We start from the raw sequence: 14,486 nt of genomic DNA, 5'->3' as shown, positions 1-14,486 counted from the left end.
CAAATCTCTCCTCACAGAGCCTCAGTGTCTTTACCTGTCCAATGGCAATACCATTGTCATGGCCCCTTCTTGTGTGACCACTAAGGATTCAAGGAAATGATAGGAGTCAAGCTCTTACCTCAGGGCTGGCTTCAGTACATAGCTCCAAGGGCAAGAGTGGCACTGTTCTGATCACTTGCTTAACTCCCAGTGTGTGCACTGGGCACACACTCTGAAGAGGTCTGTGAAGTGACAAGACTGGTGGGCTTGTGCAGTAGAACACAAGGGTGGTGGTGGTGGGAGCACATGGTGGAAAGAACGGGTAGGAAGGCCTTGTGTGCCAGCCTGAGTTTATCCCAGGGGCAATGGAGAGCTAGTGAGGGTTTTTGAGAAGGTCAAGGACTGGGTCCTGTCATTTGAGGGGTGTGCCTAACTTAGGCTGACCTCACAATGGGCTCCTTTGACACAGACATGACTCCCATCCTGTACCACATTGGGGACAAATATCAGTGCAAAAACCAGCAGACTTAACCAGCAACTGACCTTTGGGCTCAAATGGAGGAACTTGGCCTCCCTGGCTCTCTGAGGTAGTTTGGCCCTGGCACACAGTAGGTGTTTACACCAAATACATTTGTTCCATTGGCCTGAAGAGCTCTGAGCTATAGAAATCCTCCCACTCTGGGTGTGTGCAAAATAATACCTCTGGCTTGACTTTACTTCCAAGATCTCAAGGGACCTTCCTGGCGAATGACAACTTCCTTTTCTTAAATGCTTACAATATGTTAATAAGCACTGACCATGCACCATTTAACTGAGTTTCCAAATGGCACTGCTGTGAAGCAGGTGTATTGCTCTCCTCATTTTATTTTATCATTTGTTTATTTGGTACCAGGGATTGAATCCAGGGGCATTAAACCACTGAGCCACATCCCCAGCCCATTTTATTTTTTAAATTTTGAGATAGGGTCTTGCTAAGTTACTTAGGGCCTCACTAAGTTGCTGAGGCTGGCTTTGAACTTGTGATCCTCCTACCTCAGCCTCCTGAGCTGCTGGGATTATAGTCATGCGCCACACACCCAGCTTCTCCCCATTTTAAGGGGAGGAAACAGGTTTACAGTCTGATGAGACTATGGCAAGGGAGCAGAACTGGGCAGCAGTGGGCCCAGGTCTGTGTGTCTTTTGAGCTTGTATACCCAGACCTGGCTCAGACTCCAGCTACCTATGCTTATTCTCAGAGTTAGTTTCTTTCTTTCTTTTTCTTTTTTTTTGCAGCGCTAGCGATAGGGATGGAACTCAGGACCTTGCCTTGTGCATGCAAGGCAAGTGCTCTACCACTGACTGACACCCGAAGCCCACTACCTAAGGAGACTTTTCCCGGATTACTGGGAGAGAACTCACGACCTCAGTTTAGCTGTGACCCCAGAAGTTTCCCTAAACCTGAGAGTTGGTCTTCATCGGTAAGTGAGCTACCATTAGTGTCTCAGGGGTTACTAAGGGAATTGAATGAGGACTTGACTGTAGCAGGCTAGCAAGGGCCTGGCCTCCATTTGCTCAACAATGAAGTAGTAAGTCCTTGTTATATTCTTCCTCAGATGGGGTGGTCAGGGAAGGCCTGAGGTCACATTTGAGCAGAGATATGAGTGACAAGGAGCTGCCCACTTAACTACCCAGAGACAGAGTGCTGTTCCCAAAGGCAAGAAGTTTGGTGTGTTTTGGGAAGAAGGATAAAGGCAATCAAGATTTATTAGAAAATGGAAGTTTCCAGATAGAAGGTGGCCTCACAGACTATGTTAAAAACAATCAGTCATAGCTATTACAGTATTGTTTTTCTTCACTCATAGGTGACACTAATGCCACCCTATGGTTAGACCAGACTTCATCCCAGACAATGTGGATGTCTGATTCCCTCTGGCAAGTGCTGTAATGGCCTAGGGCTAGAGTAGGTGTGATCCAGATGTGCAGAGAAGGCCATCTGAGTCTGATCTACCCGCCACCTTGGCACCTGACTTCAACTGAGTTGCAGTGGGGTAGATGCCCTAGACACCAAAATTTCCCAATGGCACTGCTGTGAAGCAGGTGTTTTGCTCTCCTCATTTTATTTTATCATTTGTTTATTTGGTACCAGGGATTGAATCCAGGGGCACTAAGCCACTAAGCCACATCCCCAGCCCATTTTATTTTTTAATGCAGACCAGTCAGCTCTGCAAAGGCAGCCTACATTGTCCTGCAGGTGGGTGAAACACAGGGAACTTGCCTCTACCTCTTGCCTTCTGTAGGAATTCAGGGAGTCAGCACAAGGTTTCCCTATTTTTGTTGGTTGGTTTGTTTTTATGGTACTAGGGCTTAAACCCAGGGGTGCTCTACCACTGGAGCTACATCTCCAGCCCAAGCCTTCTCTCTTAAAGAAGCCCACATTCTTAGCCTCCAGCACCCTCCTTCTGCCAGCAGGAGCCCATGACAGGACATGGTGGCCACAGGTAAGGCCAGGGCTGGGCAGGTGCTCATATGGCTTTCTAGAAAGGCCTTCAGATAACCCTGGTTCCAGCCCCAGTTCTGTTCCTGTTGCCTCATTAGTAAAGCAAGTAAATGGGGCCCCATGGTGCATGTTTGTCATCCCAGCCACTGGAGGATTGCAAGGCCATCTTGGGCAACTTAGCAAGACACTCTCTTCAAGTAAAAAGTAAAAAGGGATGGAGATGTAGTTCAGTGGTAAAATCAAAGTAACAGTACCCCCTACCTCTGGATGGCCACCTTGAAGTGTCATTGTGATCTCAAGTGCATAGTGTTGCTTGGCCCATAGTATAGTTGTAAATAAACTGTGGTCATTATTATAGATTGGGAAACTGAGGAATAGGAAAACCAACCTGGAAGCCTGTGGCCTGTGTTCTAGTTAATATTAAGCAATTCCCTGCTTAATTTCTGGGCTCCAGGTGACAAATCCACAAAACAATGAAGTTGGCCCTGAAAAACTCTAAGGGCCCAGCCAGGTGTGGTGTCTCATAACTATATCACAGGGACTCAGGAGGCCGAGGCAGGATAGCAAGTTCCATGCCAACCTGAGCAATTTAGTGAGACCTTATCTTAAAAAAAAAAAAAAAGACTGGGTTGTAACTCAGTGGTAGAGGATCCCTGAGTTCAGTCCCCACTACCAAAGGGGGGAAAATATGCCCAAAACACTCTAAGGGCTCTGCCATCTTGAGAGTTTTTCTGGTCCCAAATCGTCAGACAGAGCCACCCACTCTTCTCAGGTACTTTTTGTCCTGCCTGCCCCTGTTCCTGACTCTGACTGGAGGGAAGAGCCTGTTTGCCACTCCAGAATGAGCTGCAGTCACCTGTGCCCCCCAACACACTAAAACTAAAGTGGCTCCTGCTCCTTGGCCCTATCCCCACAGGCCTTCTGCACTCCACCTCAGGGAACCCCCATAACCCAAGGCAGAAACTGTCATTTGCCCTTCACTGAGGTATTAATGGCTCAGAAGGGGAAGGTAGGAGTCCTCCACTAGAAAATGGAGGAGCTGGAGATTGGAATCTTGGCCTGCCCAACTTCAGACTAGAGAGGAAAGCAGCTGAAGTTCAGGTTGGGAGGGAATTTCCACCCTCGGTGCTGGGAAGGCCCAGGGCTGTCAGAGCCACAGGCAGCCCTGGGCCAAGGAGGACAAGCAGACACTTGGCCTAATGAGAGCCTTTATTCAGATGGCTGACTTGCCTCCACTCCGCCTCTCTTCTTAGACATTTGGAGTTGAATGTTGCTCTCACTCCTGTGAGGACACCCGCCTGGGCCTCAGAAAGCCCTGGTTGGCAGGGAGGAGTCCCAAACAGGCTATGGACCTGAGATATTCCACCTAATCCTAGATGGCCAGTCCTTGAGAAAATGTGGCTCTCCTTAGGCAGCTTGGAGGCCCAGTGCCCTTCTTGCTCCCTCCTGGACTGGCCCTCAAGGACACACAGCAATGATTATGACAACTATAAATAACATCCAAAGGTCAGTCAGTGTTCAAAAAGAAGGAGCAAAGGTAGTGGCAAAGGTGTCTTCTGTCCCTGGAGGCAGTGGGTGGGAAGGCAAACCAGCACCCTTGTTGCAGCAGCTCAGACTAGGCCCGGCCCCGGACACACAGAGGCGGCACTGTGATGCCCAGTTCCTCTCGCAGGGCACTCAGGGACTGCTCCCAACGCTGCTCGTAGTACAGGTTGAGGACGCAAGGGGCCCTGCGCCCATTCTCAACTGCCCAGGGGATCAGCTCCGAGACTAGCATCTGCAGGCTCCTGAGGGGTGGCAGGGAGAAGAGAAGACATCAGGTCCTCAAGGGCTAGGCCTACTATGTGCTCAGAACCTGCTGTGCACGTGCCCAGTTAGTCCTCACTCAGAAGCATAAGGAAAGCTCAGTGAGGTGAAACCTTATGCCCCAAGTCTTACACACCTTGAACACACCAAAACTCAGATGTAAATAGAGGACTAATTCCAGAAACTTGGGCTACCCTGCCTTCCCACTGACTCCTGTCATTCTGCCCTGGTCCTGAGGCCTGGCCCCAAAGCTCCTGGGACATAGGCCAGTTTTCCCTTTCTGCCTCCTCTTTCATACCTTTGCTTCCTGGAGAGCCACGTGGGCTGCTAGGTGTCTGCATACCTTTCCCATTTCCTGAAGTCCAGCCCCTCTGAGGTCTCCCCAAACCCTCCAATGTCCCTCCCACTTGAAAACTTACTGAGCACTGAGACGGACTGGTCCGAAGAGTGCACCCAGGATGCACATGGGGAGACGAGTCTGCACAGCCTCAAACCATTTCACCACGATTTCCCCTAGGGGTAAGGACAAGGACCAGGTGGAAGGTAAGTGATGCTGGGAGGAGGTGGCCAGTGGTGCTGCTGGTAGGGCCCAGAGAGGCATGTGCTTTTCTCCAGTCTCTACCAGGGCTCAGTTATACCCCTTCCTGGCCTGTGCTGGGCCTTGGGGCACTGGGCTTGGGGTGGAGGAGAAGGTATCAGTGCAAGAGAAAGGGGCTGGAAGGGAAGCTGCATCAGAATGCAGAGGATCTCAAAAGCCAGACTGAGGAGACTCCGATGGTCCCAACAGGCCTTAGAGGGAGGGATGCTGTGGGAGGGATATCAGTGTAGAAGTCACAAAGGAGAAATGGGGATAGCATGGCCCAGATGCTACCAGAATGTTTGCGCAAAGCAAAAAAATCAGCAGGCACTGAGTAGATGAAGGGACGTGGTGGAACAGGTGACCCTGCCCTGGCCCTGAAGACTCACAAAGACAGCTGGCTGGAGGACACTGCCATCCAGTACTTGCAGGTAGCTGGCTTGGTGGCACTCACCCAGGATGTTGGTAGGCATCCCCAAGAGGGTGTGAAGCATGTCGTGCACCTCCCGGTAACGCTGGATCACGTATGCTAGCTCTTCATCATCCACAAAGCGGGTGGGCGCTCGGGTGTCTGGGGAGACCCTCTGACAAGCATGACACTCCCCTAGACCCTTTCCCAACAGCTCCCAGGGCCTAATTTGTTAGTCTCCCCTTAACTTTCAACCATTCCTACCAAACTCAGTCCCCACCAGAAAACCCTGGTGACTTTATTTCTGTCCACACTTACCAACAGGGGAGGACTCAGGCAGGAAATATTGGGGAATTAGCACCCCGGCTTGGGCCTACTCCAACTCACACATAATGTTTGTAGCCTGTTGAATTCTATGGTAACAAAACCCCTTGTGGGGAGGGTAGGTAATAGGAAGTTGTTTAATAGGTATAAGTATCCATTTTGCAAGCCTAAATTCTAGAGATTAATTGTACAACAAAGTGAATACAAATAAATACTACTGGGGCTGGGGATGTGGCTCAAGCGGTAGCGCGCTCGCCTGGCATGCGTGTGGCCCGGGTTCGATCCTCAGCACCACATACAAAAAAAAAAGATGTTGTGTCCGCCAAGAACTAAAGAATAAATATTAAATAAATAAATTAATACATAAATACTACTGAACTGTAACTTAAAAATGGTTAAGATAGATGGGCATGGTGGCACATGCCTATAATGCTAGTGACTTGAGAGGCTGAGGCAGGACCTCGGCAATTTAGCAAGGCCCTAAGCAACTTAGTGAGAGCCTATCTCAAAAAATGAAAAGAACTGAGGATGTGGCTCCGTGGGTTAAGTGCCCCTGTGCTCAATCCCTGGCACTAACTAACTAACTAACTAACCAATAAAACAAATAACATGTTAAATTTTATGTCATGTGCTTTTCTTTTTCTTCCTTTTTGGGTGCTGGGGAGTGAATCCAGGGGCACTCTACCATTGAGCTACATCCCCAACCCATTTTTAAAAAATTTGAGAAGGGTCTTGTTAAGTCACCCAGGCTCCTGAAACTCAGGATCCTCAGCCTCCCCAGTTGCTGGGATTACAGGTGTGCACCAACATGGCTGGCTAAGTGCCTTTGATTTTTTTTTTTTTTTAACCACAATTCAAAATTTAAAAAAGGGAGGCTGGGAGTATAGCTCAGTGGAGAACATCTGCCTAGAACTTGTGAGCCTCTGGGTTTGGTCATCACCACCTCACACGAAAAAATAAAAAGAAAACAAGAAGCCCCAAGGTCCCTGATTGTTGGCACAACCTGCTCCCAGCCTGGGTGCTCTCTCCCATCCCCATCTTCACCTTGAGAATTCCTGTACATCCTTCATGACCTGATTTAAGCATCTTCCACCTCCTAGAGAAGCTGTCCCTAACCTTCAGACTGAGTGAGTCCATGTTATGGTCTCCTGCAGCAACCTGCCACCTCTTTGTATACTCAAAATGATTTTACTTTGATGTTTAGTGCATGTGACTATTAATGTCACCTCATTCTGCACTGTCCTGTGTAGCAGCCACCCACCACTGCAGTCATGGAGCTTCCAAACATGGCAAGTTCCGAGATGTGCTATGCTTGTAAAATACACTGGATTTCAAAGACAGTATGAAAGAAAGTGAAATCACAATAATTTAAAAATGTTGATGCTGGGGAATGATATGGGCCCAATTATACTGTCATAATGTGTGTATATATGAATATATAACAACAAATCCCATCAGTATATATACAATTAATATACAAATGAAAAAGGAAAGACCCATCTTAAACCACAAAAAAATAAGTAAATAAAAATAAAAATGTGGATTACTTGTTGGAATGCTACTATTCTAAATATATTTGGCTAAAAATGTATTATTAAAACAATTCCTGGGGCTGAGGTTGTGGCTCAGAGGTTGAGCACTTGCCTAGCAAGCATGAGGCACTGGGTTCGATCCTCGGCACCACATAAATATAAAATAAAGGGGGCTGGAGATTTAGCTTAGTTGGTAGAGTGCTTGCCTCATGCTTAAAGCCCTGGGTTCAATCCCCAGCACCCCCAAAAAACAAAATAAAATAAAGATATTAAAAAAAATTCCACTTTTTTTTTTCCTTTTATTAAAGTGGCTAGGAGAAAGCTTTAAATAACCTATATGGCTTGAGTCTAGTCTGTGGACACTGCTGCTGCATGAGGGCAGGGCTAGCTGCTTTGCTCATTGCTGTTATCTTTGGTTTCCGGTCTGGGACCTGGATGAATAAGCATCTCTTGAATGCGTGAGTAAACGGCCAGCCATCCCTGAGCACTTCTCTGACTCCAGGTAAGAATGTTGACTACCTTCCTTCAGCCCCTGCCTCGTTGAGTCCTCATCAGTGCCCACACAGTAGTAGTATCCTGGTCTTTCTGCTCTCAAGGCATGGCCTCAGCCTGTCCAGAAGCCAAGAGATCTGAGGTCTTCATTGTTTTGAGGCTACAGGCTCAGCATCATGGCCAATCTGAGTCTGTGGCCTCACTGGGTCCCAGGACCTCACTTCCTCTGCAGTTGTACTTGCTGTGTGAAGCTGAACTGATCAGAGTAACAGCAGCTGCTTTTATGGAGTACCTACTATGTGCCAGCCCTGGGCAATCTCCTTCACACGTTATCATATTTCACTCTCACAGCAATTTAGGTAGTTCCCACTGTAATTATCCTCAGATATAGGTAAGAAAAACAAGGCTCAGATAAGTAACTTGCCCAAGAGCATACAGCTAATAAAGTGACTGAGTCAGGATATGAAATAAAGTCTGCTGGATTCCAAAGCCAGTAGCCTTGACATCTGTTATCAATAAGCTGTATAAGTACTCTGAAGACAAAGGTTAGGTCCTTTTACATCAGATAAGAATTTGTCCAGGGCTATAAAACTGGGAAGAGGCAAGATTTTAACTTGGGTTTCTCTTTAACTCCAGAGCTCATGTCTGCCCTCTTGACCATGCCTCTTAGCAACGTTAGCCTCAGGGCTGGTGGCCTCACCTTGATCCTTTGTTTGAATCTCTATTGGCACAGAGGTGTTCCTTCCCATTTTGTGGGTTGCTGATTCCCTTGCTCTAGAAATGTCACAATCTTCAGGCTGTTACCATAACTAGGGCATTTGCTGGGCAAGGTGCCCATCATAATCCTGGTAGACACCTCTCAGCCACTGCAACCCTCCACAGCATCAAGACTAAAGGTTCTGGTGAACTTCAGAAACTGTTTCTACTTGGGTGGCACATGGGGCAGGTTTCCTGCTGATGAAATAACTTACACCCTAGTGAAATCTGAGGAAGATGGTATAAAATCGGACAGGTGATTGCCCTGCAAAGGCAAGTGTCTGGAAAGTGTAAGGGACAGGTTACTGTCTTGGGAACAATGTCTTTCAAGGGCAGTGACTGTCAACTGCTCACCAGGGGACATCTGCAATGTCTAGAGACATTTGTGGGTATCTCCATGGGAGGGGGAGGGTTCTACTTGTATTGAGTTGGTAGAAGCCAGGGATGCTGCTAAATGTTCTACAAGACACAGGACAGCCTCCTATGAGAATTATCCAGCCCCAGGCATCAATAGTGCAAGGTTGAGAAACCCTGTTCTAGAGCAACCTTTGGTCACCACTTGCCCTCCTCCAGCACGGTGGGCTCTTGAGCTGAGCTGGAGAGGCACTTAGCACGGGGGCTTTGATGGGGTGAGTATGTGCTAGAGGGAGGAGAAAAAGACAGGTCAGGTCAGGTCATGTAACTATCCTTGTAATGGTTTCCTTTGGCTATTACGAAATATAGAGCTCTTCCCAAAGTCTATAGGGCCTGGTAGCGCCTAGCCCTGGCCTACCTCCCAGGCCACTTTTTGCCTTTCCCCCAGTCACTCCTCTGGCTGAGTTTCTATTCTTTATGGTGCTGGGGATAGAACCCAGGGCCCTGTGCACTGAGCTACACTTATATTCCCAGTTAATTTGCCTATACCATAGAAAATGGCATGAGACTAAAAAGCACTTTTTTTTTTCTTTTTTTACAGGGATTGAACCCCAGGGCACTTAATCACTAAGCCACATCTCTAGCACTTTTGACATTTTTTTTTTTTTTTTTGAGAAAGGGTCTCACTAAGTTGCTTGGAGCCTCACTAAGTTGCTAAGGCTGGCTTTGAACCTGCAATCCTCCTGCCTCAGCCTCCTGAGCTGCTAGGATTACAGGCATTGCCACCACAACTGGCCTAAAAAGTACTTCTGCCCATGATGGCAGCTCGGGGCTCCCCCTGCCTCAGCATGTCACTCCTATGCCATTTCTCTGCACTTCTTGATGATGCCAGATGCATACAAACTGGAAACTCACATTCACATCCAGGAAACGGAGATACTCGCGGCCAAATGAGCCTTCAGGGAGGCTCTGGAGCTTGCCCAGGTCCAGGGTGGACAGTGAGATCCGGGGACGCTCCCTGAAAGGCAGAAAGCAGGACCGGATATTAGGAGGTACCAGCAAAGGCAGGTGAAAGGCCCAGTTAGAGTAAACTTTGGTTGGGGGTGAGGACACAGGGCAGCATTTAGCCACAGCTGTAAAGGAGAATCTACTTGCCAGGCCAGTTTGGGGACTGAGGAGACTACCACAAACCAAGGACATAGGAAGATAGACTACAGATGTACTAAAGGGGAAGGGTACAGCTAGCACATGTTTTGTGAGCTTAATGAAGGCACGGAGTCCTGTGGCTGAGCTGGTCTGAGCTGCCACCTTGTACAACCCAAAGGTGGTCATACTGCACACACATATATATCAGTGGTCCCCCTGGAGTTGGGCAGTGCCCAGCCTGTGCAATGTCCATGGTCAGGGTATCAAGAAGAGATCCCTAAAAGAACAGGGCTGATAAAATATGACTCTAGAAAAGTCAGGATCCCTAGAGAACTATCGCTTCTTGGCCTTTTGGCTAAGATATGTGCAGGATACCTAGAGAATGACTTCAAGTCCCCAGGTAGAGCTGGGACCTACTGTAGGATCTGGGCACCCTCTGGATCCCTCTTCATCTGGTCCCTGAGGACCTTCAGGGTCCAGCATCCTGTGGTCTCCCCAAGAACTGCAATCATGTCTGAAATGACAGAGAAGGGCACAGATAGGGAACGTGATCTTAGGTAAGTTACTCGACTTGGTCTTATCCTTGGTTTTCTACACTATAAAACAGGGATAATATCTACCTCTTAGTTATAATAATCCATTTTAAATGCTTAGCATATCACCTAGCACACAGCTTAGACTCAATGTATCTATGATTTATTTTATGTTATTAATCTTCTGGGGTGGCTTTGGTTAGCACAGTGCTCTAAAGACTTTATAAATCATTTCACATTCATTATCACAAAAGAATATCATGTCTGGGCTGGGGATGTGGCTCAAGCGGTAGCGCGCTCGCCTGGCATGCGTGCGGCCCGGGTTCGATCCTCAGCACCACATACCAACAAAGATGTTGTGTCCGCCGAAAACTAAAAAATAAATATTAAAAAAAAAAAAAAAAAAAAAAGAATATCATGTCTGCATTGACTGGTACAGACTCTGGTATTAGAGAGTGCTGTGTCTGATACCAGGTACGATCTATTTAGGTGAACTTACACAAATTGCTTCACACTAAGCCTCAGAGTCCTAATTTGTAAAGTGTAGATTACACCTTTCATAGAGGGTTAATGTGAGAAATCCAGAAAAATCATGTTATATAAAATATTTAGCACAGTGCTTAAGGAGCAGTTGTCATTATTATTCTCAGTAAGAGTGATAGTACTTTCTAGAACTTAAAAATCCTGGAAAGGATACTATAGGATCTTTTTTTTTTTAAGTATTTATTTTTTAGTTGTAGTTGAACACAATACCTTTATTTATTTTTATTTTATTTTAAAAAAGAGATAGAGAATTTTTAAAATATTTTTAGTTTTCAGCAGACACAACATCTTTTTTGTATGTGGTGCTGAGGATCGAACCCAGGCCGCACGCATGCCAGGTGAGCTTGCTACCTACCGCTTGAGCCACATCCCCAGCCCCCTTTATTTATTTTTATGCGGTGCTGAGGATAGAACCCAGCGCACGCACATGCTAGGCGAATGTTCTACCACTGAGCCACAACCCCGGCCCCAACTATAGGATCTTAAGAACTGTCTAGCAGCCAAGTGTGGTGGTCCACTTCTGTAACACCAGTGACTCAGGAGGCTGAGGCAGGAGGATCACAAGTTTGAGGCCTGACCCTGTCTCAAAATAAATAAAAGGGCTGAGGACATAGCTCAGTGGTAGAGTACCCCTGGATTCAATCCCCAGTACCACTTAAACAAAAAGTGTTCTAGGGGCCAGGGAGACTTGGCCCTTTAAGAACAGCATCTAAGCCAGGTGCGGTGGTGTATGCCTGTAGTCGCAGCAGTTTGGGAGGCTGAGGTAGGAGGATCGAAAGTTCAAAGCCAGCCTTGGCAAAAGCGAGGCACTAAGTAACTCAGTGAGACCATGTCTCTAAATAAAAGATACAAAATAAGGCTGGTAATATGGCTCAGTAGTCAAGTGCCCCTGAGTTCAATCCCTGGTACCCACCCCCCACAAAAAATAAATAAATAAAGTAGGTTGGAAATTCCAGATGGTTGGAAATTGCCTCGCCTGCCACACCTGTTATAGAGGCCAGGAAACTCCAATTCCTCCTCCAGAAATGAGCCCTGAGCAGCCTCCTGATTCCTCCTGGGCCCAGGGACCCTCATCTGCAGGCTTCCATGGCTGGGTGCCAAGTAATTTGGTCTTTAGCCATGCCTGCACTCCTTACCAGAGGCGACCTTCCTTATGCACTGGTGAGCATAGCCCCTTTCCTGTGCCCTGGTCCATCCTATAGAATAACCCCTGGATTGTGATCATAAACATTTTGTTTACCTTCTCCCCATTACAACCCTGGGCACCATGAGGAGGGGCTATGCCCACCAGGGTGCCTGTGGTGGGGAGGGGGCACAGTGGTTAGTCAGCCTGTGTAGGGCCATCTGGGGCTTTTACACAGGCTGGTCAGAGACCCTGGGCAGCCCCTGATGGGTCAGCTTGTAGAAATTGCCCAGGGCCCTGCAAATATCAGAAGCAGTACTGATGTATAAGTTAGTGAGCCGCCACCATAGTAGGCATTTGAGCAGAGTTAGGAAGCAGAGGGGGTAAGATGGTATATCTTCAGAGAGAGGTCACTTCTGGAGATGATGCCTCTGTGGCCTAGGGGGACCTCCCAGGTCAGGGCTCCCAGGTTAGGCCCAGCTGATGGAGGATGAAGTGGGTGATGGGTGGGTGTGGCCAGCCTGGCAGAGGAGACAAATATGACAACAATGTGACAAATGCCATGCTAGAGAAGGTCAGGGGTCACAGCTTGGCACAACTGGAGCAGAGAAGAGGCTCTTCTCAGGGATATTTGCCAGGCAGGTGTGGGAGGAGGTGAGCTCCCAGGCCATACCATGGGACATGTATATCCATGCTCCCCAGTGTTCTCTGTAGTTCTCCACTGTCCTTTCAGATCAGTCCTCCCCTGTGCCAGTCTCTCTGTCCCTTGTCCCAGGTTGCCCAGTTCCTGGAACCAAATCTTGAGGAGGCCTGAGTTCCTCAGACCTCCAGATTTTGGGCCTTTTACTTAAGAACTCTGTCCAGGGGAACTGGACGCATAGGAAATAAAAAGCAGCAAGATAAATACTACTTGAATCTTCAACCCAGACAGTGTTTTCTATAAGTGCTGAGAAGGTTATAATTGGAAAGCCAGAATTCTCTTAGTTGCCTAGTCCTGAAGTTGGGTGCAGTTCAGTGGTACAGTACAAGTAGGAGGCCCTGGGTTCAGTTCCCAGTAATGGGGGGTGTTCTAGGGATGGGAATATAGCTGAAAGGTAGATCCCCCTCGTCCCCCCCCCGCAAAAAAAAAAATACTAATTATACAGCCAGAAGACATTTATTGAGATTTACTGAGCATTTACTATGTGTCAGGCACTATTCTAAATGCTGCAGATTCTGTGCATTCATGTTGTTCGACCTCATAAAATTTACTTTCTAGCAAGAATGTTGTTATTATTTACTTAATATTATTTAATATGAGGGATTGGAACCCAGGGGGCGCTTAAGCCACATCACCGGCCCGCTTTTATTTTAATTTTGGAAACAGAACCTCGCTAAGTTGCTGAGGCTGGCTTTGAACTTGAGATCCTCTTGCCTTAGCCTCCCGAGCACTAGGAATTAAAGGCGTGCGCCATAGCTCCCGGCTCTAGCAGGAATGTTATAATGCGACAGGTGCTTATAAATCCTTTAGCCCAGGGGTTCTAAACACAGATGGATGACAGAATCTCCGGGAATTTTAAAAGATAAATGATCAGACTCTGCACCCCTCTTTTTATCCCTCCCCGCCCCCTGCCTGGCAGATTGGGATTCAAAGAGTTTACGCAGAAACCAGGCATCTGGTTTTTATAAATGTTTCTGGTGATTATGAGGTGAAGCAAAGTTTGGGTACCCCGACCCGTTCTATTCTCCAGGCACCCAGGAAAAGGAGGCTTTGAGGTGGGGACCTGCCCAGGCTTCCAGAGCAAGGGCACCCCGACCTCTCGCTGCCGGGACAGAGTGCCCAGCACGCGCGGCCTTACCGTGGCGGTACGGGTCGTAGAGCGCCATTCCCGCCGAGCCCGCGGCGAGCAGCGCCTTCTGCAGCGGGGAGGTGGGGATGTGGTCCGGGTAGAGCCGGCTGGCGCCATGGCTCCTGGCCCGGAAGGGCACATCTGCCGGGAAAGCAAAAGGCAGAGGTCAGACGAGCTCTGAGCCTGCACGCTCCTCCCGCCTCGGCCTGGGACCCAGCGCCACTTGCCTGCAGCCGGCCGGGTACTGCTGGAGAGCGGACGAAGGGGGAGCAGAGCCCGACGCAGCAGCGTCGCCATGGCAGCGGGCGTCCACCGAAGGGCAGGCGGGGCAAGGCCGACGCTCTAAACTTCTCTGGGAACGGAGTGCCAGAGAGGTCAAAAACTAAGCTGCCTACGGCCTCTCGTGGAACCGATAGGAAAGGGACCTAGCTAAGTATGAGAAGGAAACTCACGCACTTTACCTACCAGCAGTTTTCACTGATACAAGTTGTGCCCCGTTTCCCGCAACCCCAGAAAATTTCTCCCAAAAGACCTAATCCCGCTAGTTTTACAATTCTCTACCGGACCCTATTTCCTCCTCTCAGGTTTTCCCCGAGGACAATAAGAT

The 14,486-nt window shown here is 48.2% G+C and overlaps 1 protein-coding gene across 1 annotated transcript; it reads right to left on the bottom strand.

The window, feature by feature from the left end:
- Positions 1-3,645: 3,645 nt before the first annotated feature.
- Coq4 (coenzyme Q4) lies at positions 3,646-14,433 on the bottom strand. The gene is made up of 8 exons (XM_026386293.2): positions 14,345-14,433; positions 14,107-14,231; positions 13,889-14,020; positions 10,269-10,365; positions 9,621-9,723; positions 5,293-5,422; positions 4,681-4,774; positions 3,646-4,242 (listed from the first exon to the last, which is right to left on the bottom strand). The coding sequence occupies exons 2-8, from the start codon at positions 14,174-14,176 to the stop codon at positions 4,071-4,073; spliced, it is 798 nt and encodes a 265-aa protein (XP_026242078.2). The 5' UTR covers positions 14,177-14,231; positions 14,345-14,433; the 3' UTR covers positions 3,646-4,070.
- Positions 14,434-14,486: the final 53 nt, after the last annotated feature.

Source organism: Urocitellus parryii, chromosome 4 (assembly GCF_045843805.1).
Source record: "Urocitellus parryii isolate mUroPar1 chromosome 4, mUroPar1.hap1, whole genome shotgun sequence".
Taxonomy (NCBI): Eukaryota; Metazoa; Chordata; class Mammalia; order Rodentia; family Sciuridae; genus Urocitellus; species Urocitellus parryii.
This window is presented reverse-complemented; position numbering and strand designations above follow the sequence as displayed.

What these genes read in the sequence shown, in the direction of transcription:
- Coq4 (XM_026386293.2), bottom strand. Translation starts at nt 14,176, where the DNA reads ATGGCGACGCTGCTGCGTCGGGCTCTGCTCCCCCTTCGTCCGCTCTCC. An exon ending in CAGTACCCGGCCGGCTGCAG is followed by an intron (nt 14,021 to 14,106) that starts GCAAGTGGCGCT and finishes CTTTCCCGGCAG; the next exon opens with ATGTGCCCTTCCGGGCCAGG. An exon ending in TCCGTTTCCTGGATGTGAAT is followed by an intron (nt 5,423 to 9,620) that starts GTGAGTTTCCAG and finishes CATGCTTGTCAG; the next exon opens with AGGGTCTCCCCAGACACCCG.